This window comes from Spermophilus citellus, assembly GCF_964194105.1.
Source record: "Spermophilus citellus genome assembly, chromosome: 3".
Lineage (NCBI taxonomy): Eukaryota > Metazoa > Chordata > Mammalia > Rodentia > Sciuridae > Spermophilus > Spermophilus citellus.
Genome location: NC_138184.1, coordinates 132034836 through 132059801, shown reverse-complemented (window position 1 = coordinate 132059801; position 24966 = coordinate 132034836). Strand labels below are relative to the sequence as shown.

Genomic DNA, 24966 nt, shown 5'->3' with positions numbered 1-24966 from the left:
TGAGGAAAAACAGCATTTCTAGCTGCTCTGCATTCCCAGGGATCTTGCTAGTCATATTTACATAATTACTTGGCTTCTCAAGTAAACAATGCCTCAATTTTAGAGATGAGAAAACTGAACCTTCTAAGAGGTTAAATATTTACCTTCAAATCACCATTTCTAATAAGCGACAAAATGTACTGGGCCTGCTTCTTGCAACAGCCTGTGCTTTCTTAAAGACATCCATCCAGTCTGCCTAAAAGTTGCATGTGAGATTCCCATAAATGGCCTGTATTCTGTCAAAAGCATGGATTTACCCAGTTTTTGCTGCCTGATGAATAATTGCAACTCTGTCTACTTCCTTCTCTTCACTCCCTCTTTCTGCTATTAGGACCTTTCTCCAGAACTTTCACCTTCTCCTCATTGCTTACGCCTGCTGTTGTCTCAGAGGAGCAATAGCCTTCACAGGCCACCCAGAAGTTGGACACAAGAAAACAGGTTAGGTCAGAGAAAGTGAGCCAGAGAACAGCCAGTGCTGGAAGACAGACGGTACCCAACTTGCAAATGGGTTTGTTTTCTAGAGTTTCTTTGGAGGGCTATCATATGAAACTCTAAACACATTTTCCCATAGAAACAATATTATCAATGATGGATAGGGTCTTAGGGTCCCATGAAGTCTTGTATAATGCAGATGTCTAACCAAGATATTGCCAGATACTCCTAGAATACTTGAACCTCATTAGCAAGTCAGCATTAGTCACATGGATTCTACGGGAAAATGCAATTTTTGAGTTCCAACTGGGGACACGAAGAACACTTCTCCTGTTCACATTTTTTTTTTTTTACCTCTGCCTCTTATCTCTATGTGAGAGTCTCCTTTCCATTCACTCCTTCTGCAAACCAAATTCAACAGGGCTGGTTGTAAGCCTCTTATTTTTTTTTTTTTGGGGGGGGGGGTGAGCATTTTAAGGAAGGACTCATACAAGGCTCCCACCCTGGCAAAAAAGGGATGGAGGGGACTTCAGAGGCCTATGGATTGGGGGGTCTTCTGGTGAGGAAATAGCCTGTGCCTAGAATATGCATATAGCAGTGATTTCAGTTTCAGGACCACAGCATATGTTGGGTGTCTTGTGTGATATGGGATTCATTAACCTGAGCAGAAAGAATGATGAAAGGGTGTGAGCAGTGGGCAGTCAGCCACCATCCAGAGGGGCCATTCATGCAGAAGTCTGACTGCCCCTGAGTGTACACTGAGATCTTTGGAGACACTGATAGGAGACTTTGGAAACTGATGAAACAGGGCAATACAGAGCCATGAGAAGTACCCAGAACAGGAATCTGACAACTCTAGATTTTGCTCTGTCCTTATCTGCGGGACTCTAGGCAACATGTATCCTCTAATGCTAAGTGGGGAAAATAATCACCCTACATTCCACTGGGTCATTGTGAACATTAACATGATATGATGGTGAAAACACTCTGTATTCCATTGAACACTGAGTTAGTATTATTCTATTATTGTTAGAATTGCATAATGGGCTACATGTTCTCTAACAATATTTTTTAGTGTTCTGACACCAAACAGCCAAGTTAGAGACAGCTACAAAATGCTATCTATTCACTATTTTTTTTTTTTTAAAATAAGCATTTCTAGTAACAAAATTATCTAAAGAGGAACATTTTAGCCCAGACATCCCCACTGCCCCAGGCCTTCTCACATCTGGTCACTCTCACATCTAGTCCTCCATAGCTGCTGTTTGCTCCAGTCTCTCAGACACTCATCCTCTGACTGTCCTGCAGGTTCTCCACCTAGAAATTTTCACCTTTTCTGGTAGTCTGTTCTTCTTTGTTTTTCCATTGGAGAGAAGTTGTTTTTAACCTTCTTATAATAATAAAATAGATTCCATTGTGGTTATAGATTAGAGAGAGAAAAAAATCTCTATCCAAACTCCAAGTGTTAGAATGCTAAGTTTATATGTGTTGATTCTTAGACTCTGAACATCAGAAAAAACATTAACAACCTAGGGAGGCTTCCCTGTTTAGAAAACTTTTGTTTTTTCTATCTGCCAAATTATTTCTTCCATTTGTCATATAATGTTCCCTACATAGAAAATAAACACTTACTTAAATGTCTCCTTTTAAATGACACTGTTTTCTGGAGGAAAAACCAACCTACTTAGTGCTTTTGCCATTTCAACATGTGTTCATACACTTATTAGTTAATTTGCCAGATTCCTGTTTTAAAGAACCAGACTGCATTTGAAAATTGAAGTCATGAACACAAACAATTTTCAAGTTGGGAGAAACATTACAAATAATTAAACCCTGAAATATTTATCTAGAATCTTAGCCATCCTACATTGTTAATGCAGAGGCACCTGCTTAGAGATAAGTGCTGCAAGATTTCCTCTGTTTGTCTCTAGACTGAATGAGTCCATAAGAGATTTGGTTCTAAAGCTTCCCAGCTGGACAGTGATGAAGGCAGCATTTAGAACAATGAGTTCTCCTCTCCCACAACCACTTCAAAGATTTTTATACAAGAAGTACACTAGGTGCTGCACTGTGGCAGCTATCATCACCTCATTAGAGTTTGGTTATTACTGTTTGAAAATCAATGGAACCATTAGAAATTGTTCTCAGCATTGTTCCAGTAAGAAATGCTAGAGTAGCCCACTATGGGGTGCAAGAATTTAATTGCATCACCCTTCTCCAGGGTTAGTGAGTTCTCTTTTGTAGTATAAAGGTTTATAGAAGGTTTTTATCCTACTATAAAAACCTTCCCAATCATATTAAACAAACAAAATTCAGAGTCTGCTTTGAACTTCCTGGTAAAAGGGGAAATGCAATGTAGTAGGTTCAGTAAAGTCTAGATTAAAGTTATGTCTTTGTGGGTAAAATAGAGGAACATGGATTGCAGGCTAATGCAGTTGGATAGGGTTGTGAATGGTTGGATCCAAAATGTTTGGAGACACTAATAAGACACTTTGGAAACTGATGAAATAGGGTGCAGTATAGAGTCTGGGTGGTGGTAAGTTTGAGTGATGGTAAGTATTCCTGATGATTATTGGGCTGGGGATGGGTGGTAAGTGTTTTCCAAGGACATATGCTTGGTCTTTGTTTTTAATGTCTTTATCAATTACATGGTGAAAAATGTAGGAGGCCTTGCTTTTATATCTGATATATAATTGAAAGGATTGATGAGTGTTGCACAGAAGTAGAAGTAGAGTAGTGATCCACTTCATAGAGACATTTTTAGAATTGAAATACAAGATGCTTCAGTTAGATGGAACAGTGGGCTATATTAGCCAGATTTCCAGATTTTATTTGACTAAAAACCCATTGCAAATAAGCTGATTGATGAGGTTACTCAAAGGCACCTTGTAATTGCATTGTATAAAAGTAGATCTTGTTTTAGGATCTTGTTTCTGATATCCAGTCTAAGAACTCTTTACCTAGTCTTAGATTCCCAAGATTTTCTCCTGTGTCTTTGTTCTAAGAGTTTTATAATCTTACATTTTACATTTAATTCTGTGATTTTTTCTAGAAAATGGGACTCAAGTTGAGATTGGATTGCCTGTGGATGGTCACTTGCTCTAGAACCATTTGCTGAAAAGGTTATCTTTTGTACCTTTGCCAAACATGAGTTAAGCATGTTTGTGAGGATCTATTTTTGTGTTATCTATTTATGTTTCATTATGTCTTATATATTTTAATATCCCTTCACTGGTACCATAATATCTTGCTTACTATAGTATATTGTATTTTTTTAAATAGGGTAGAGTGATTTTTAAATAGGGTAGAGTGATTCCTCCCACTTTATTTTTATTTTCAAGACTATTTTGATTATTCCAGATTCAAAACTTTCAGGAATTTTGATAGGAATTGCATTAAACATTTATATATCAACTTGAGAAGAATCAATATCTTTAGATGTTGATTCTGTTTAATTTATGCAACAGTATGTCTCTCTACTTACTTGATCATTGACATGTTAGTTACATCAGCATTTTGTAATTTTTGACATACTTAACCTATAAAATTTTTGACATACTTAACCTATAAAATCTTTGTGACATTTATACCTAGTTCATTTTCTTTGGACCAATTAGAAATAGTATTATGTTTTAGTTCATTGCCTCATTTTCCTTGTTAATACATAGAAATATGATCACTTTGTGTGTGTTTATCCTATATCTTGAGAACTTCCTTTTTGAACTCATTATCTAGGAGTATTGTGTGTGTGTGTGTGTGTGTGTGTGTGTGTGTGTGTCTGTGGTTGTAGATTAATTAGAATTTTCTACATAGCCATGTCATCAACAAATAGGGACAGTTTATTTCTTCCTTTTTAACTTTATGACTTTTATTTATTTTTCTTGCCTTATTGTACTATCTTCAACTTGCAGTTGAGTAAGGGATGATAACTATTGGGTTCTGTTAATGTTTTTAAGCTCTATTAAGTTTTTAAGTGAGGTATAGAGACCTTAGCTCCCTTTAAGTTCCTTTTCCGTGCCTATTTATAATGAAATTGACTTAAATATTTCTTCTTTATATATTGAACTTCCTATTGGATGGTTTTATAATTTTTACTCCAGTCATCAAATACAATTTTAAAAATGTATGATAAAGATGGTCTATTTATTTATTCATATTTTTACCCACTTGCTATCAACAAATTATTTTGGTTTTCTTCATCTGAAAACATATAGCTTTCCCCTTTGATTCCAAAGTATATTTTTTGTCAGAAACACAACTCACAGTTGGCAGTTCTTTTCTTTTAGTACTTTAAAAAATGTAATCAAGGTGAAAACTGCTTTATTTAGATGGAAAATGAGAGATCTTCCCCCTACCCCATCCTGCTGACTCCACTAGGCTGGGAAATCAGCTTCTTCAGGGGTGAGGTAGATCAACTTTTAGCTTGACCTCACTGGAATCACTTGGCCATGGCAATGGTGGGTTCTCTCATTGGTGTTTGGCCAGAGGAAGGCAAGTATTGCAAAAAAGAAAAGAAAAGTTTTTGGTTCTGTTTGACTTTTTCCCTAGTCCTCTGGCTAAAAGGAACAGGTTTTTCTTAGCGTTTATCTTGTCCATGCATTCTCATGGTTCTGGATTAGAGGCTTCTATGGTCTCTTGAGCAGGAATACAGGAGGTGTACTGGTTAATTTGAACTGTCAACTTGATTCAATTAAGGATTAAGAGATGCCAAAGATTAAGAGGCTGCTGGGTGTGTCATGAGGGTGTGTCTAGGAATTATTTATATGTGGGATAGCAACTGAAGTGGTAGTGTGTGCCTGAAGGAGGTGGGAATTGGGGTTTGGCTTTGGGGAATGTATTTTGTATCTGGAGAGTGGAGTCTCTCTCTGGTTCCTGATCATCAAGTCAGCTGCTTCCTCCTGCCACACTCTTCTGCCATGATGTTCTGCCTCACCTCCAGCCCTGAGGAATGGAGCCAGCCTTCTATGGACTAAGACCTCTGAAACTGTGAACACTACATAAACCTTTCCTCCCCTAAAATTGTTCTGGACAGATTCTTTTAGTGACAGTTGTGAAAAAGCTAGCTAAAATAGTAGGCAACAAAAAAACCCCAGAAAATCCACCCCCCATGGTTGTTTCTCAAATCCCAAGATCCCTTGACAGTGCGCTGTTTACTCTCCACCTCTCAAACTTTTCATATGCTCTCCTTGCCTTGTGCCTAGTGCTTTTGAGTCACAAGAGGGAACATCTGGGAAGAATGGAGCTATTTCATTTTGGCTAAAACCAAAAGTCCAACGTATTGATTTTTATGTAATGTTTTGTTCAGATTTTATTTTCTATTTGCTAACAGCAAAATAAGCAGGCTCCTTTTAGAAAGATACTCTGTTCTGGATTCCAGAGAAGATCCTAAGTGTGACAGTGAAGCACTGCTGGCCATCCTCAAGCAGAATGTCAGTTCTCACATCATCCTCCCCTCAGTCCTCACGGTGTTCTTTACAATAAGAAGAACTAACAATTTACAAGAACGTCCTGTGTTCCAGGCTATGTGTTAAGTACTTGGCATCCTTTAATTTTTCACAACTAATGCAGGAACTCAATACTCTTATCACCTTCATGCTCCACCTGGGAACTCTGAAGCAGCAAGACATTAAATGATTTGCTCAGTTCCTAGAGCTAGGAAATGGCATGGCTTTTCCAATATAATAATAATAAACCTTGACTTACATATTCAAATTCACAAGTACTACTCCCAAAGATTCTGGTTTTAGTAAGTGTAAGGTTGGGCTCTGTAATATATATTTTTTACTTACTTAGCAAGCTAAAAAATGGAGGTGGGAAGCCCTTTATTCACATTTTGACAAACACCAATGGCATGGAGACATCCCATCTCCTCTTTGTCAAGATGGCTTTCACCAACAAAGGATGGGAATAAATAACAAAAAGAAAAGAAAAGAGCTAGGCACAGCAGCACACGTCTGTATTCCCAGTGGCTCCAGAGGCTGAGGCAGAAGGATTGAAATTTCAAAACCAGCCTCAGCAAAAGTGAGGCTCTAACAATTCAGTGAGACACTGTCTCTAAAAAAAATACAAAATAGGGCTGGGGATGTGGCTCAGTGGTCAAGTTCCCCTGAGTTCAGTTGCTGATACCCTCTCCCCCAGCTCAAAAGAAAAAAAGAGAGAGAGAGAGAGAGAGAGAGAGAGAGAGAGAGAGAGAGAGAGAGAGAGAGAGACTGACTTTAGGGATACCTAATGAAATCCCAGGACTTTCTCTGCATCTCACTCTGTGGGATTGGCTGTGTATTCACTGTCACACCCGTGAGCTGGGCAGTCAGACTCACTAGAAAGTGTCCACTTGGATGTGTCCTGTTTTGTTTCATAGGAAACAAAATCATGGTTATCCTTAAAATACATATCATTTATGGGGGGGGGTACTTCTTATCTTTTACCTTCTCTCTTTTTATAGAATATCATCTCCCAAGTCCTTTAACAGTATGCAAAAATAGTCATGTTCCTCACATAAATTGTTTTATACTTCTTCATGTAATTTTAAGGTTTACTTTCAGAGAAAATATAATCCACATAGGACGTTTAAATCTAGAACTCATTACTGTTATAATAGTTAGACATTTTTGTGTGATTTAAACCATCACATGGAAATCCAATCATAGTACTTCATGTTCACTTATTAATATATAAAGTAAAAATTTGTGGACACAGACAATGACATTTGTTGTCACAGATGACAAGTTATCTGTGGCTCATGGCTCATCAAGAACTTCCTTTTGATGACCTACTCATCATTATCTAGGACCAAGTCTTTGGTTTTATGGACCTTTGGGCTTAGTCCTAAGAATGGTAACATTTTATTTTATTTTTTTCTGGTTCTTTTTAGTTATACATATCATTTGGATTCATTCTGACATGGAATATAATTTGTTCTGTTTCTGTCCCCTTTCTCTCCCCCTTTCCCTCTACCTGTTCCCTTCCCTCTACTCTACTGATCTTCCTGCTATTTACTTTTAGTTTTATTTAATAGTTAGTGTCTTGTGAATATACATGATGGTGAGATTCACTGTGGTATATTCACATATACAAAGGAAACTTAGGTTAGATTCATTCCTCTGTTCTTCCCTTATCCCATATCTTGTCTCTTCATCTCAGTTTCCTTCATCTAGTCCACTGATCTTTCTTCTATTTTGATTGAATCCCCCTCCTTTTCCCTTTCTCTCTTTCTCTTTTTCTCTTTATTTTGGACTAGCTTCTGCAAAACAGAGAAAACATTTGACCTTTGACTTTCTAAGTCTGGCTTATATCACTTAGCATGGTAGTATCCAAGGATTTGCTTCTCATTAGTTTGGAATATATGATCATGTAGATGGGGACAGAAAATGAGGTTTGATTTTATACTAACTTTAAAAAAAAACTCGAATAAATTATTGGTTTAATTATGATACCACAGGAAATGTTTCAATTACACTTAAAAATAAGAAGTACATTCAACCCCAGGACAAGTACCCTTTGTAGGCAAAAAATTGACTTACTAATTATAATCCACTTGTTTATATTCTTAAAGTAAGATTTCTTATGAGTTCATAAGACATTTCTGGCCTAGTTTCATTTACTTGTAAGAAATGATATGTTTCATATTTTTCATTTACTCAAGTTGCATTGTTACTAGGTTAGGCAAAATTAATGAAGTTCCAATGTGGAAAGAATGTCTTCCCACTCAGCATGGATTAAGGATATCCTAACAAACTTCATCGACAATGGCCAACTCTACCGTAAGAGGAAAGGGAGAACTAGTTTGTTTCTTGGAAACCATGCAAAGAGCTCCGTAGGGAGAGAGAATATTACTTGTGCATTTAATTAGTCCATAAAAAAGACCATATTCAAATTTATAATGAAACTGTGAAAATAAAAGCAACGTTTCAGATTTTCAATAGTAATTAGTTCGTTTCACCTTGCGTATTAAACGCTGTTGAACAATTCAAAAGATATTTGGAAAGAATAACCACAGAATTAATGGGCAAGAAAATTGGCAGGGAACTTTGTAAGCATCAATCTAAATATCTAATAAGGACACTATGGAAAAAGGAAAGAAACAATAAATTGGAAAATGTTTGTGTACCACAACAGACATGTATTATTATGATGATTATATGAAATTTGCAACAGCCACTAGCAAAGAGAAACATGGGAAACAAAATAAAATTAATGTGCAATTGTAAAAATTATAGTCTCATATAAATAAAAAATAAGAGTTATGTTTTCCAAATAGAAAAATAAATACTCATTAAAAATCTAGAAGAATTTTTATTCCTCTAAGAAAAATAATAAACATAAAAATGTTCTGACATTTTCTGGGCTATTTTGCATGGTTCCTAGAATTTTATGTATTATTATAATAATAATATATAAACTGCTAATATTAAATTAATGTAAACTTGGTATCATACCAACATCTGGGTGATAAAACTTTCTTTGTGTGAATAATGAAATTATACTGCCTAATTTCTGAAATTATAGGAAGCCTATTTCTTTCATTCATTCATTTAAAAAATACTTATTGAGTATACTTATTTTCTAGTATCTAGACAATACGAAGAAAATAGATAGGCTTTGTATCCTTATGGAGTTTGTTTATTTATTTTTATGTGGTGCTGAGGATCAAACCCAGGGCTTCGCCTGTGCTAGGAGAACGCTCTACTGCTGAGCCACAACTCCAGCCCCCTTATGGAGTTTAAAAGTTCTCCAGCACAACTGATTTTATCCAACCTATAAAGTGAATTTCTATTCTAAAAAAAACTATAAAACTATTAGAAGGTTTGACCTTTGGAATTTTGCAAGGCTTCTTTCCTTGGGGGACACATAAATGCAAGTCATACAATTGTATAAATAAGATGCAATGAGAATAAACATTTTGCATTTAACACTTTTGATTCCATGCAACTATTTTGGTTCACACTCAATAAAAGTGCCTCATCTTGCTTTTGGATCTAATAGGATTTATTTTTATTAGAATCTTGAGGTCTGAGGGTGTCAACACATTTGAGATTTATTATTTTAGAGAACTGAGAACTGAATTCAAAGGTCAGTTAAAATAAATCATTCATTCATCATTTCAGCAAATATTTGTTAAAGAAAACAGGCAATGATCTCTATCATTACAAAGAATATATTTTAGCAGAGGGAAATAGGTAAGGAATGATAGGCATATGTCAAGAGTACTATGCAGGAATGAGAGAGTAGAGCTGCCTAAGTGTCCCAGGATAGGAAGTGTCAGGGGCAAGGTGGCAGGTTGAAATCTTCAATGTGGTGTTTGAATAGACCTCACTGAGCAAAGACTTGAAGGACTTGAGGGAATATTCTGAGAAAAATAATAAACATAAAAATGTTCTGACGTTTGTTCTGGGCTATTTTACATGGTTCCTAGAATCTGACGTATTATTATTATAATAATATATTAACTGCTAATATTAAATTAATGTAAAATTTTGTATCATACCAACATCTGGGTGATGTTTCAGGAGGAAGAGTGTTCCAAGCACAGTGAACAGCCAGGGCAAAGACATCAAGAAAGAGAATTCCTGTGATCAGCGAGACCAATGTGTCTGGAACAAAGTGAGAAAGAGGGAGCCCTGCTGGAGAGGAGGCCATGCAGTCTCAGCTTAGTGGGAAGGGGTTGGGGTACATATAGCCCAGTATCCCACTGTCAAGTGAAATGGCCAAAGTGTCCCAATGTTTTGAGTAGAGAAATGACTTGCTCTGACTTGTATTTTTAAAGGATGACTCTAGTTGCTTTGTTGAGAAGATGTTGAAGGGAAGCACATGAGCAGGGAAGCCTGGTCAGGATCACTCATAGAAGAACTGCAGGCGAGAGAGAAGGGTAACTGTGACCAGTCTGCTTGTAAAAAAGTGGTTGGATTCATATGTATTTTTGAAGGCAGTGTCAATAGAATTTGCTGATAGATTGGATATGGCATGCTCAAAAGGTGATCATGACTACATTTAGCACAAAATATACCAAATTGCAAACCTTGACCTCCCTTTCATTCTGCATTTTACATATTTCTAGTGGCCTTGTTTCCTAATCTAAGACTCCAGTGGGGTTTTTCATTTTGTTTTGGCCTAATTCTTTCAGCAGTTATTTATTGAGCACTCACCATGTGGTAGGTACTACAAAGGATACAAAATGAGCAAAACATTAATTTTGGTCTTAGGCAATACCACAAGAGACAATCTAATTAGAAAACCAGATGTACCATGGAGGAGAAGCAGATCAATGGTTATGGGAAGTTGAAAGAAAAGAGAGGGATCATTGCTTGCATTCCTCTGGGTTATGGGGAAAAGGGAAGGTTCAACATCAAGTTAGGCTGGACAGATCTCTAAGAATAATGTGGACTTGAGGATGGCCAGTTCAGATTGGTAAGCAGACTCACTTAGCACCAGGAGGGAGGAGTCAGAATACCATAGTGGAAGGAATGGCTGGGGAAAAGATTGGATAGCTTTTCTTCTTATTGTGGTGTACTTTGGACCAAGGACGTGGCAGAGAAGATCAGAAGTGTAGGTATGAGTGAAGATATGAGTGACACACATATCTGATATAGGACGCTGGAATAGCAAGGTGTCAGAGGTAAAATGGCACGGTCACTCTAAGTTGGTCATGCCATAGGAGCATAGAGAGGAAAGGCCTTCCCATAAAATCTTTGTATAAGCAAAGTAGAAGGGAAATACTGAAGTAAACTCCTTTTGGCAAACAATTAACACATCTCCAGTTGAAACAGGCCTAGAAGCCATTCTTGATATTCTATTTTCTAGGAATGTGATTGTGATTTATGTGATCTTACAGACTCTTGGGAAAGAAAGGAAGATGGTAGATATAAGGCTGATTCATTTAGTAAGAGACTTAAGATTTTCAAAACATTTTTATTGAATCGCAAAAGACCTCAAAGATTTACAAAAGAACTTTTCAAAGCTCATTTGAGGTAAGAGCCACAAATAACCACCTGCTCTAGCTCTGCTCAGTTCTTCCTCTGAAAACTGAATCGAAATGTAATCTGGCTTCTCTGACTGGAAACTTCTTCCGGTATTTTCCTTAATGGAGCACAGAGGCAGAGGAGGTGAGGAGAAGGTCACTACTTTGAAGGTCTATGAAGCTTAAAATGTTCTGGCTACAGACGTTAGCTGAACCAATTTTGTTTTCCATGGTGAAGTCTAACCAAACAAAATCTTGGGAATGTGCCTAAATATCTTTTATTGAGTATTTGAATTTTAGAAGGCAAAGAAGCAGAAGAATTGATTATTTTGGCAAAGAGACATTGTCAACAAGGTGTTTCTTCACCCTTCCTAGAGTTTTCAGAAGTGTGAAAAACAATGAAAAACAAACAGAAGTGCTGGAAAGAGCATTCAGGAGAGCATTTCTTCCAGCCGGACATTTTTCAGTGACTTCAGCAGAAGGTTTGGGAAGCACACTTTGAGGGGAGAGTGTTTACTAATGAAGGTGAATAGCATTTCCTTATGGCCCGTATATTTTTCCAGTAGGAAATGGATAATCAACTATGACATTTCAATGGGTTGAAACAAGATAAATACATCAAATACAAATTTCTCTGTTTCTTTTTCAAACGAAAAAAAATGCCTTAATGGATCAGCAATCATGAAATATATAAGTATTTGTAATACAGTACTGCTTTATAACACCATCTGCCAAAGAACAGTATTTATTCAGCCACTGATATGAGAACAGATTTTATTCCATATTATGCAGAGAGGAAGTACATCCTAGTGTTAACGAGCATGCACTTTGCATTTAGCCAGCCTAAGTTCTAATGAAATTCTTTAATTGACAAGCTGTGTAATTTTGATAAGGTTACTTAACCTTACTTTTCTCATTGATGCAATGGTATCATACTCATCCTACCTTTTAAAGTCATAGAGTGTATCAAACTCATTAATATGGGAAAGTATTCTGCCAAGTGCTTCACACATGTAAGTTCTCAATAAATAATAGCTATTATCATTTCATGGTTGAAATTGGCTAAATACAAAATGAGCAGTTTCAAAGTATTTGGAATGTGTGGACTGAATGCTTTCTAAAGGATTACTGAAGAAATAGGTTAATGAGTTCCCCTTCTGGTCCAGGCAAAGGGTCTCTATACTAAAACTGAGGCATAGGATCCGTCTTGACAGTCTCAGTTATGCTGCAGTAACAGACAACAGTGGTGTTTTGAAATAGCACAATTATTTCTTCCTATACTACACATTCATCATGGGTTCACAGAACTCCAGGCTGGAGGAGTAGTCGTGATCTCATGCATTACCATTATCATACAAGAGAAAAGAGATTTGGAAGGCATTAAATGGGAAATTGAATGCTTTGCTCTGGAGGTGGCATACATTTCCTTTCCACTCATGAGTCACTGGGCTCACCTGACCCTACTGAACCATACAAGAGCTGGAACATGCAATACCTCCACTATGTTCCAGGAAGGTAAAAGCTGGAAATTTGATGGGCAAAACTTATGATTATCACAAGGTGATAGACATAGTGGAAAACAGACTCTAAACTTATAGTGGCATTTGAAGCACTCTTTATTAAGTTAAGAAGTAGTGAACCAAAATTCATTAGAGTAGTAGTGATATATGATGCCTCTGAGCCCTGAGTGAGGCAGGAGTGACCCATCCAAGTTGGTGGTACATACCACATGTCACACTGAGTTATTGGGACACCTGATCCCACAAGCAGTGCTATAGACTGAGCTCTGTTAAAGATGTTCAAAGCCCATATTTATTCCCTATGGCTTTCCCCCACCATTCCATGCTAGTTTAAATGGCTTTGTCTGTTTTTATCTCACATTTAATGGGTTTAATGTGTTCTAACTGCATGGCTCCATTTGGCATGTTGGATGCTATGGCTGAGAGGTGCCATATAAAAATATTGTTATTATTACAATGATGGGTTCAAGTACTTGAGGGAAATTATGAAATAACTCAATACTAGAGCTATTGTTATTTTTAGAAAAATGAAGTTTAATTTCTTATTATACTTATAAGCCCTGAAGATTAAATCATATCTACAGCATGTGTCTTAGCAATGGACCAAAGAAATAAAAATAAAAACATTCAATATAACATTTAATACATTATGAAACATATGTTTGCATTTTAGTACTTTTGATAATTTTTGAGATTGACATCATACGAAATTTAAAATAAAAAAATGCAACAAATGAAAAACAAAGGAACATATTTAATTTTATGGAAGTCATTCTTGCTTCCATAGTGATCAGACTGGTCAGCTGCCCTAATTAATTTAAACCTTCATGCTAATCAGTTGCTCATTAGCTGTAAGATTTAGGAATAGGTTGTTCCATTGCTTGGAAATGCATCATTAAGAGTGGAGGTTCTTGAAATTCTGGAAAAAGGGACTGTGTAGGTCCCTTCCCTCATGATGATGTGATATTTTGTTCTCATTACTTGAATATTCATTATGGCTTCCTACGTATTTTTGGCTACCTCTGTTTCCTGCAACTGTTTACATTATTAAGTTGATCTGGCTTATAGATATGTAGCTTGAATTCTGGAGATAGAGTGGTTTAGGATGTTCACATAGATTGGGTCAATTCCCTTTTCAGCCTGAGAATTACAGAAGCTTTCTAGCAGGAGGTGAGACAAAACAGGATCTTGTTGTTGAAGGACTTGAAACAACAGATGGAAAACACTACAAGGCTAGTCTGAGGAATTCTCTGGCATGCCAGGCACTGGTCCTGCATGTGCCTTGAGCCAGACAACTTTCCACAGAGAGCACATGAAGGCTTCATTCCTTTCAGGGTGAGTAGCATAGGAGAATATTGGCTGACTCAGGAACAGAAGAAATCAGGATGTGCTGATTGTGGCATGAGTACAGGACTTCCTACAATGGGATAGATACCATATGACAAATTAACTTGAAAAGATAAGGTGATGATCAGTATATATGACAAAAAAAAAATCTGAAGGAACTCTGATCTAGGATGCAAAGGACAGACTGGTTAGATGATGAAGACTGAAACTGTCCTTGGCACATTCTACTTCAGGATCCTTAAGTTCAACTTCAGACTAAAATAATTGTGTTCTACTTTTTCTCTTTCATTTTAAGTGAAATGGTATGGCCAAGTGGCAAAAAGCTAGGATTCTGGAGCAAGTCATAGCTCTGCTACTTGTTAGCTCTATGATCTTGAGCAAGTGACTTCCATTCTGTCTCTGTCTCCCCCATTTGTTAAATAGGGGATAATGATTGTGCATTCTGGTGTTGTCTAAAGTGCTGAATGATGCAAATGGGTTAAGCTTATGTAACAGTGTCTGGCACATATTTAATGTTTATTAAGGAAGTAAAATAAGTACCATGTTTCCAAAGTTGCTTCTATTATAATGAGTTAAAAATCATGACAATACAAAATTAATTTCTGGTACATGCTCTGATGTTTTGGAGACACCAGTTGACCATCTACTAGCTAATGTGCAGTGTGAATTGGCCAATCATTGGTCCTCCCTTAGACTCTTTTTCATCATCTATAGGAAGTGGGAAATGGGTTATTATGAATAAACAAAATAAGTGTTAGATTCTTGGTATATAATAATACTTAAGTAATGGTTGATTACTTCCTCCCTTTTTCATTCACTTTGAATAAGTTCATTCTTATTAAAGATGCTTAAGTTAAAACTATTATCCTCAACTTGCTTTCACAAATCTACAACTTATCTTTCTTATCAGTGTTCTGAAATTGGTAGGCGACCAGGGCTCCACTAGAGGTATATAGGTTGCTAAGGTAAGCACCGTAGCACAGGATATGAGCCTAGACCCTCTGGTTCCAGAACCTGTAGTCCTAACCACCTTGCCCTATCATTTCTTAGAAACAATGGTTATGAAGTCATCAGAGCTATATTTGCATCCACTGTGTGCTCTTGTATAGATTACTTAACTCTCTGAACTCCATATTCCTCATTTGTGAAATGGAGACACAGTGAATTGGAAAATATAAAAAAAAGGTCTAAGGTTATTGTGAAAATCAAATTAGATAATAAATATAAAACATCTAGCCTTGAATCTTGGTATATCATAAACACTGATTTAACAGTATTTTCAAAAGTTATCCCCTATGACTTAGAAACAGTGGTGAGGTCTCTCCAAACCCACCTTTGCATTTTGTCAACTGCCAGTTAACTAACTCTTAGTTCTATGAAATTCATCCATTCAGTCTCCCAGATATGCACATAGTCAGTAGTTAAAGCAAAAAGGTTTGGGCATTTTTCTAAAATGATATAGAACCATCCCCTAGAGGACCATAGGCAGATCACACTTAGGCCTTCCCTAGGGTGGGTATAAACTATAAGCTATGCCACTCAACTCCCTTTCTTGTGAGTAATATAAGGAGACTCAGGGCTTGACTACCAAGCAGTAGACTAGGTCAGTACCTCACAAGAACAGTTCTTGGGATTCCAGGTTTCATACTAGGTTTCATACTACTTGATGTGCTGGAAATTGCCGAGATGTGCATTCATTTCAATGTTTTTCAGTTTACTTGCTTTTAGTAAAACAGAAGAAAGACAACACCCCACCTTAGTTTATCCCCAGATGGCCATGACCCAGGATAAGAGAACTCTGGGTTGCTTTCTTTGCTTCTTTCTGTGGGGTACAAAGTCCACAGTTCTTTCAAAGTAAAACTGTCCTAATTTCTATCCTCAAATCAATGGGGATTTATCTGTTGAAGGCCAAGAATAGGGGATTTCTTCTTTTTTTAATGTACTTATCTCTAAAATTATGAGCTTTTAAGATTAGCTTTTTAGTCACTTAATTTGCTTTCTGTGGATGCAAAACATTTTTGATGCAATGGATATTGGTTAAGAGCTTAGATAGTGGAGAAAAGACTGTATAAACAACTTATTTTTAAAACCCCAGCATCAGAGATGTTGCAATAATGCAATTGTCTTGGAAAGATATTATTTTAGAATGGGAACATTTTAATGATGACCAGCTTCTTGATTCTATATACTAGCCAAAGTTCTTCCCTGGATTCAAGATTTGTATAGCTAAGGCCCACAGACAGCTGATATCTCTCCTTGGATATGTCATGGGTATCTCAAACTTTAGCAAATCCATAAAAGAATCCTTGACTTCTTCCACCCAAAGTTTTCCATGCAATCTATCCCAGCTTCCCCCACCTCTGAAATGCAAGATTTTCCCTTTATTCTTCTCCTTCCCTCCCCAACTACCTTGACCCATGTGTTCATCAGCATCCTTTCATTCTATTGCCAGAATTCCTCTTGAGCACCCTCACTTTTCTCAGACTCTCCAGTCCAGGCCACCATTATGTCTTTTGATCTACTCACAACAACTTCCAAACACATTGTATTCCCTGTCTAGCAACAAGCATATTCCTTGCTATAAATCTTGTCACTGCTTTGCTTAAAGCACCAGTGGCTTCCAACTTCACTACTGTAGCCTATAAATCCTTATGTATTCTCTTCCTTGTTTCTCCCTCCAACTTTTATCAATTGATATCTGCCCAACTTCTGGTACCTATGTATTGTCAACTCATGTTCTAGCCACACGTAGTGTTTTTGTTTTTCAGTTTACATCAAACCTGTGCATGCAGCCTAGAATCTTCTTCTTTTCACTATTTGCAATGATGTCTCAACATAAACTCTGGCCTTCAGTGAACATCCCAATTTAGAACACCCCTTTATTCCTACCACGGCCCCTTCCCACTGTGCTTGCAGCATTATCCCCTTTGCAGGTTGATATATAATCATTTTATCGTATTTTAACCAAATTTTATAAATTTATTTATTTTCTGTTTATGTGGGTTTTAAAAAATTTGTTCTCTATCTCCCAAATCAGAAACTAAGTTCCACAAGAGTAGGGTCCAGTTATGTTTTGTTTGCTGATATATATCTAGATCATACTGCCTAAAACTGACACAGTGATACTAAAAAAGTATATGTAAAACAGATTAGGTGATAAATTCACTGATATGATATGAACACTATTTATTCCAATATATTTAATCATTAGGTATCAGTAGTTTTACAAGTTTGTATCGAGTGACCATGGAGTCCGGCAGGAGGTCTTGTCCTGGATCTATCACTTATTAGCTGGATAAATTTAGACAAATTAACTAACCCTTAAAAGAGTCTCAGTTTTCTGATCTGTAAAATGAGAGGTATAATAGTCTCTACTTTATATAAATTGAGAAGTCCAATGAAACAATGAAATTAAAAGCACAGCCTGCAATCATAATGAGTGTCTAAGTAAAGATGCCTGCCACACTGCCTTCATTCTGCAGGGAACACAGATGTATTGTAGGGCCATTAGCAAACACAATTGCCATTGTTCCTGCCTCCACCAGGGATATAAGCAACTAAATAGATAAATTAATACATTATGTTAAGTGCTGTTAAAAGGTTGCAAAAGGTTATAAGTGTTACTAAAATGAATGTTCTTGGCATCAAGGTCAAATGGATTTTCTTTGCTTATATTCCATCAGTTACTTAAAATCATGCCACATTTTTGGATGTGATTCTTATTTGGATCTTGATTTTTCTCATGATTTTTTTTTAGAATTTCTAATTAGTTTTTCTTGTATGATGTAACTTAATCTCATTATTGTATTTTCCCCAACCTTTCCATTATCCTACTGATACTGTTATTTTTGTCTTCTTAGAGGATTTTGCTTTTGAAGATCTCTGTTCTCTTCCATCTCTGCCTTACTGGTTCTCCAAGTCTACGATGTGACCCTGGGAGTGACCTTCCTCCCTTCCTTCCTTCCTCCCTGCTTCTTTACATTCCTTGGTAGGTCTTCAATGTATATGAAAATCATGGTCTTCTTCCTCTCCTCCTCCTCCTCCTCCTTCTCTACCTCCTCCTCCTCCACCTCCTCCTCTTCCACCTCCTCCTCTTCCTCCACCTCCTCTTTATTCTTTTCTCTTTTTCTTTGCTCATTTTCTTCTATATCTTACTGGAATCATCTTCAGGGAACTTAGTAGTCTTACACATACCTTGAAAGTTTGCAAATTGGAAAATTTGTGAGAAGTTAGTGCAGTCTGATGTTATTCTTTCTTTTTATCTTATGGGTTTGACAACTCATTTTCCTCCTTGTGCATTAATCTTTAGCCCCTGACTTGTAACCCTTGCTACACCCTTAGAAAGTGTTCTCAGTCCTTTGTAATGCTGATTTCCTAATTTTATGTGAAAATGTCAACATGTAAATCTTTTTTTCATTCATTTACTGGGTTTCTCAGTTGATTCTTTCAGCCTAAAAACGTGTTTTCTTTCCATTTCTCATATTATTTGTTGCAAAATTTCTCCCCTGTACATTTTACTTTCCTCCTTTTTTGTTTTATGAGATTTCTGAGCTGATTTCTCATAATTTTTGGACCATTTACATTTTTTTCTGTACATGCTTGGTGATGTCTTTTACTTTATTTTCTAGTTTCCTAATTTTGAAACTAATGTTGAAAAATTTAAATACTAAATCTTGTTTTACTTGTGTCCTTTGCATAGTATTCTGTTCTATATATTTTTCATTTTTTTCTCTTCTATGTGGTTCTCATATTCCTGGTATTTTGGTTGATTGTTCTTGCACAGAAAAAAATATTCTAGATGTCCAAAATTGATTTCCTCTATTGTTGAGGATCACAAATTATAGCCAATCCAAACTGTCTCAGTTATTCTGGAAGACATTCAATCCTGCTTTCAATCCTATTTCTAATCCCATTTCTGTCTCTCTCATTACCAAATATTTTAAGATCAGTCTTTGGAGGGTGAAACAGACCAATAGTCACCCACCTCTTCTCATCCACCTCTTCACAGTTTCCTTATAGAATATTCTAGGCTTCAGCTTTTTCTGCCTCTTTTACCCATCAAGATGATCCCATCATCATGTTTCTGAAGTTAGTTGGAAATAATCTCATTCACTAGGGATACTCCTTTTCATTCCTTTCATTTGTATGCTTTTCTTTGTTTGTTCAGTTTATATATTTATATTCCAGCATGGTTGCAGGAGGATGTAAAAGCAATATATTCAAAGCCAAAAAGTACAACTTGGAATTACCAAATATAGTATGTCATCATTTGGACGCGCTGTAATTAATCTAATCAGTCTTAAATTTTGAACATATTTCTTGTTGTTTTTCCCCTTATTATAACTATTTAACCTCTTTATCTGGGAGAGAAAGATTAGAGATAGACCTATGGAACCAATATATAAAAGGATGAAGAGCTGAACACACAAAAAAAGCAACCTGCAAAGCAATAAGCAGATACAAAAATTAGGTAAAATAGGAGTCCTTCAGATTATAAATGTAACTCAGCTAGGACGTTTGCCTAGCATTTATGAGGCCTTGTTTTGATCCCAGCACTGCAAATAAACAAATGAATAAATAAATAAGTAATAGTAATAATAAGCTGGGCACCATGGCGCACGCCTGTAATCCCAGAGGCTCAGGAGGCTGAGTCGGGAGGTTCACGAGTTCAAAGCCAACTTCAGCAAAAGTTGAGGTACTAAGCAACTCAGTGAGACCCTGTCTCTAAATAAAATACAAAATAGGGCTGGGATGTGGCTTAGTGGAGTGCCCCTGGGTTCAATCCCTGGTACCCATCCCACAAAAATATAATAATAATTAACAAATCCAGAATCTCACCAAAGAACTTTCCTGGGCTGTAGGGTAAAAATCCACATAGTAAGTCAAGAGTTGCTAAGATTAACAAGCAGATTTAGAAAATTGTATTCATCCTTATCTATAAAATTTATCAACATTCCAGATTATATTTATAGGAAAAAAATTTAAATGTGATTTCTCCACTCAACATGTGAATGCTTTAAAAATTTTTGATATTCAGTTGGCAAATTTTTCAAGAAGGGTTGCATCAATTTATACTTTGACCAAAAGTCAAATTCCAAAAACAAAAATACTCGCATGATTGACTAATTTTATAAACATAATTTCATCTTGTATTTATGTTCATATACATTTCTTTGACTATTACTGATCTTGAATATTGTCTAGATTATAATATTTAATAAACAAATAGACCCTCAATAGTGTATGGTCAACTTCATTTTATAAATGTGTAGACAGAGTCTTTGGGCCTTCAGGAATTCTCAAGATCACACAGCTTGCAAGTATTTGGAAGTGTAGAAGAACATAGATGATACCTTGCCAAAAAATTTAAAAACATGTGACTTGCTCATCTATTTTTTAATGGAAAATAAGATTATTCATTCTTCTTAGACATTAGATGTAAATAATTGTCAAACATTTTCTGCTTCTTGAAACAAATGTGTTTGGTGTGCCCTTTTATTCTCTTTGTGCAAAACCTAAAATGGTAGAGATATCTTTGTCTTGACAAGTATAAAAAATTGCTGAAGAATAAAATTCCACCAACCTAAATGCTTCAAGATTTTTTATGCAAAGGGTTAAATACCCTTTATCTACACTGGTAGAATAGCCTTTCATGTAGCCCTAAAAGCTACCAGAAAACTATGACATGAAGGGAGTGACACAGTTGGATTGCTCTTTAGTATGATTTGACATGCAGAGTTTCCTCATTTGATCACTGCATGGACATTTAAAATCCAGGTTATAGGTACTGACACAATGTAGATGAATCTCAACAATATTCTGCCAAACAAAATAATCACATAAACTATTTCATTTATAAGTATTATCAAGACATGAATTGGTGTGAGTATACTATGTATAAAACCAGAGATATGAAAAATTGATCTCTCTATATATAATAAGAATTATAATGCATTCCACTGTTATATATAAATATAATTAATTAATTAATTAATTAAAAATATATAGGTAAGAAAGCCTTGTGGGGTATATAAGTAGAAAAAAAAAGAAGAATAGATAAAATGGGTATGGTGGTGCATGCCTGTAATCCCAGCAATTTGGGAGGATAAGGCAGGAGGATCTCAAGTTCAAAATCGGCCTCAGCAACTTAGCAAGGTCCTGAGCAACTTAGTAAGAACCTGTCTCAAAATAACAAATAAAACAAGCTGGAGATGTGGCTCAGTGCTTAAATTCACCTAGTTCAATTTCCAGTACCAAAAAAAAAGATGAATTTATAGTGATAGAAAGTAAATTAGTGTTTATCATGGTTTGGAAGGAGGAAGGATAGGGACAAACTGCTTAATGGGTATATGATTTTATTTTGGAGTGATAGAAATATTTTGGAACTGAATAGAGGTAATGGTTTCACAGTTTTGTCAATGTACTGAATTGTTAACTTTGATATGGTTCATTTTATGTTATGAAAATTTATCTTCAGCAAAGTATGCGTACGTATAACTATATGAGTGTATGTTTATGCCTGTCTATCTATCTGTCTATCTGTCTGTCTATCTATCATCTATCTACCTATATTTTTAAGACCCAAGTTCTGGAAACCACCAGAATTGAAATTGGATACTGACTTTATGAGGATAAGGCAGGAGGATTGCAAGTTCAAAGTCAGCCTCAGCAACTTAGGAAGGTCCTGAACAACTTAGTAAGACCTTGTCTCAAAATAAAAAATAAAACAAGCTGGAGATGTGGCTCAGTGGTTAAGTTCCCCTGGTTCAATTTCCAGTACAAAAAAAAAAAAAAAGTTGTTTGGCCTTGGCCAAGTTATTTTAATCTCCTATCCTTAACTCTAACACATTTTCTTTGAAACTTCCATTCCCTCTAATGTTCTAATTTGGAAAAATGATTATAATAGTCTACCCTGCAGACAGGCCCATAATCTTGAGCCTTATGAGAGATGATATATGTAAAAGCTTTGGTGCATGTTTGGCTATTCTTAAGGAGCAGTAGCTACTGCTACAACAATGACTGCTCCCTCCTCCTCACTGCTATAGCTACTACCACCAGCAGGAGTAGTAGCTGTGTTCCAACCCAGATTCTTGGTACAGCAACATGACTGCATTTCATTCTGTAGTCTCACTCCAGGTAATTCATTTAATATAAAACCACATGATATTGACTTTAGGTTGGCAATCCCTCGGAAGAGCTCTTCTTCTGAAAGACAGAATTTGAATTAAAACTGTTTTAAGTTGATATCAAAATGGAACAGAGTCTGAGGGATCAAGGAGTAAGAATGAAATAGCTAAAACATAAAATCATCAACAATCTTGGGAAAGTGGTGGACCTTGCCTCCTCCCTGTGTGTGCTGTAATTGTGTCCTCCTTTACAAACAGAAATCAATCCTTGAAAAAAGAGTCATTTTTCTAAAATTAGAGAAAAATATGAGAAGAAAAAATGAATTTAACTAGGCTTCAGAGAAGGGAAATTTTAGGCATCAGTTGGAAATTGTCATTGGTATATGGTGGATGGTAAGTGGCACAGAGCTGCAAGTTGATGGTTTTAAAAGATCTGTGAACACTGTAAAAAATGGCATGTACAAAAGCATTTTTATTAATGGAATTCTCCAAAGAGTTCAAAGCACATTTGCTGTTTTACTGACAGATATTCCATTACCTACCCACATTTTATTTTCCTTATTGTTCCTATGGCTCCTCAAATCATCGGTAGGCTGGGGGGAAATTTTTTAGGATGTAGAAATGTATTGTTTTACAAAGTCTTCTTGGGACCACTATCTAATTTGTTCTCATGAAGCCTGATCAAATAGGATGTAAAGGACACCCAATATAAATACCATTTACTGAATGAGGTAACAAAGGTAAAATTTGTCAAAACATGTTCCCCAGTGTCCAGCTTGTCAAAGGAGAAGGGAGAAGTAAGAAGAGGCCACTGGCATTATAGAAAGTGCTTGGCCTTTAATATGAGACATGGAATTTCATCCTGACACTGTTATTAGCCATGTGGCCTTGAGCAAAACCTTAGCTTTTGGGGCTTTCATGTCATTATGTGAAGAATGGGGATAATAAAATCCATTTCTAGCAGTTGTTGAAAGTATTGCTTGAATTACCCTGTTTAGAGTGACTTAGTGCTTGGCAAATAGCTGGCAATAAATGTCCTTTTCCCCTTATGCCGCAAGCTTCAAGAGAGATGTGGCAGCTTTTCTAATCATAGTAGCCAGCAAGTTGTGTGCGTTATTATGGGCTAGGGAATGCTAACTTAGTACTTTCTGCCTATTTTCTCAATTAAATCCTTACCTTGAGCCTGTGTGGTGAACATTATCATACCTGGTATGCAGCTGTGGAACACGAGGTTCAGAGAAGTTAAGGAATTTTTCCAAAAGGGTCCTACTTGACATTGAAGCTTGCACATGTGACCTCCTCTTACTGCTGAAAGTCTAACCAGGGTCTGGTTGCAGTCTGGTTGGTCTGAATCTATCCAACTAAATCTTGTTGCTGTATAACAGACACTGGATGGTAGCCTTTCAGGTTGTCTTCACCTCAGTTCAGATTTCTAGCCACAGAGAGACACTTTGTATCTGTGGTTGTTGTTCTCTTGGACCCAGGTTTGGATATCCTGCATCTGAGGGTCCTTGTAATTAGGAGGGACAACTTCTGAGCAGGCTTAGCACATACCTACACATAAACATGCAGACTACTACATGGCCATAGGTCAGATGACCACTACACAGTTGGATGAACCTGAGTCAAGAAAAGCCATGGGTGTAAATACATTCCTTTCCAAAAGGATGGTGCATCTGCAAGGGTGTAACTGGCACTGATATTCTTGGCATTCATTGAGAACACCCCAGGCTGCTTAGGTAATTAACTTCCCAGGGTTAGTCATTAACAGGCTTCCTGCTTTCCCCCTCCTTTGACAGGCCCAGCTGTGAGATACAGTAAGTTCAAGATGTCAGAGGCCAGGCCACCTCCCCTGCTTGGGCAGCACACAACGTGCATCCTGAAGGAGGTCCTTGGATACGATGACAGGGCTGTTGGGGAGCTGCTCAGCGCTGGAGTCGTGACCCAACACAAAACCAAGTGACAAAAGAGAAGCACTCTTTCTCAAAACCACAGTCTGAGTGCAATTTGCTGGTAAAGGCGATACTCTCTGGATCCTTCTCCCCAATCCTGATGCCAGGATTTCCTGCCTGGAATCTTTGCAATAACTCTGGAATTAACGAGCCTCGTGCCCTTCAAATATACCCCACCTTTTATTCCCTAACATTTTCTTTCAGATGATGGTTTAATTGTGGATTTGTGGAATTTTTTTTATAAAGATGTAATCACTTTGCTTCCATCCAATAGAAATGGTATATATTTAAGGTGACAGATATGTTAATTAGTCTGATTCAATCCTTCCATAAAGTATATGTGTATGAAGCATCAAATTATACCCTGTAAATATATACAATTACTGTTTGTCAATTAAAAATGAAATCAAACTTAAAGATTTAATTTTTTTCCTGTAAAAATACACTTCTCATTCTAATTACATTAAAGGCCTAAATGTTTGCCTGACCCGCCCACACAGGCCTGAAAAAGAGCAGATCTCTGGACATTTTCTACTTGTACATAAAATCCTCATTTAAATCTTTGTTAGGAAGTCAAAGCAATAAGCAGAATGACA

The 24966-nt window shown here is 36.6% G+C and overlaps 1 protein-coding gene across 6 annotated transcripts in view; it reads left to right on the top strand.

The window, feature by feature from the left end:
• The window catches only part of SUGCT (succinyl-CoA:glutarate-CoA transferase), a 728181-nt gene extending 703466 nt beyond the window's left edge, over positions 1-24715 (top strand). For all 6 annotated transcript variants that reach the window (XM_081286416.1, XM_081286411.1, XM_081286414.1 and 3 more), the window contains one exon: positions 24218-24715. In XM_081286416.1, coding sequence (XP_081142542.1) covers positions 24218-24381 — 164 coding nt within the window. In that variant the 3' untranslated portion in view covers positions 24382-24715. The remainder of the gene's footprint in view (positions 1-24217) is intronic.
• The last annotated feature ends 251 nt before the right edge of the window (positions 24716-24966 follow it).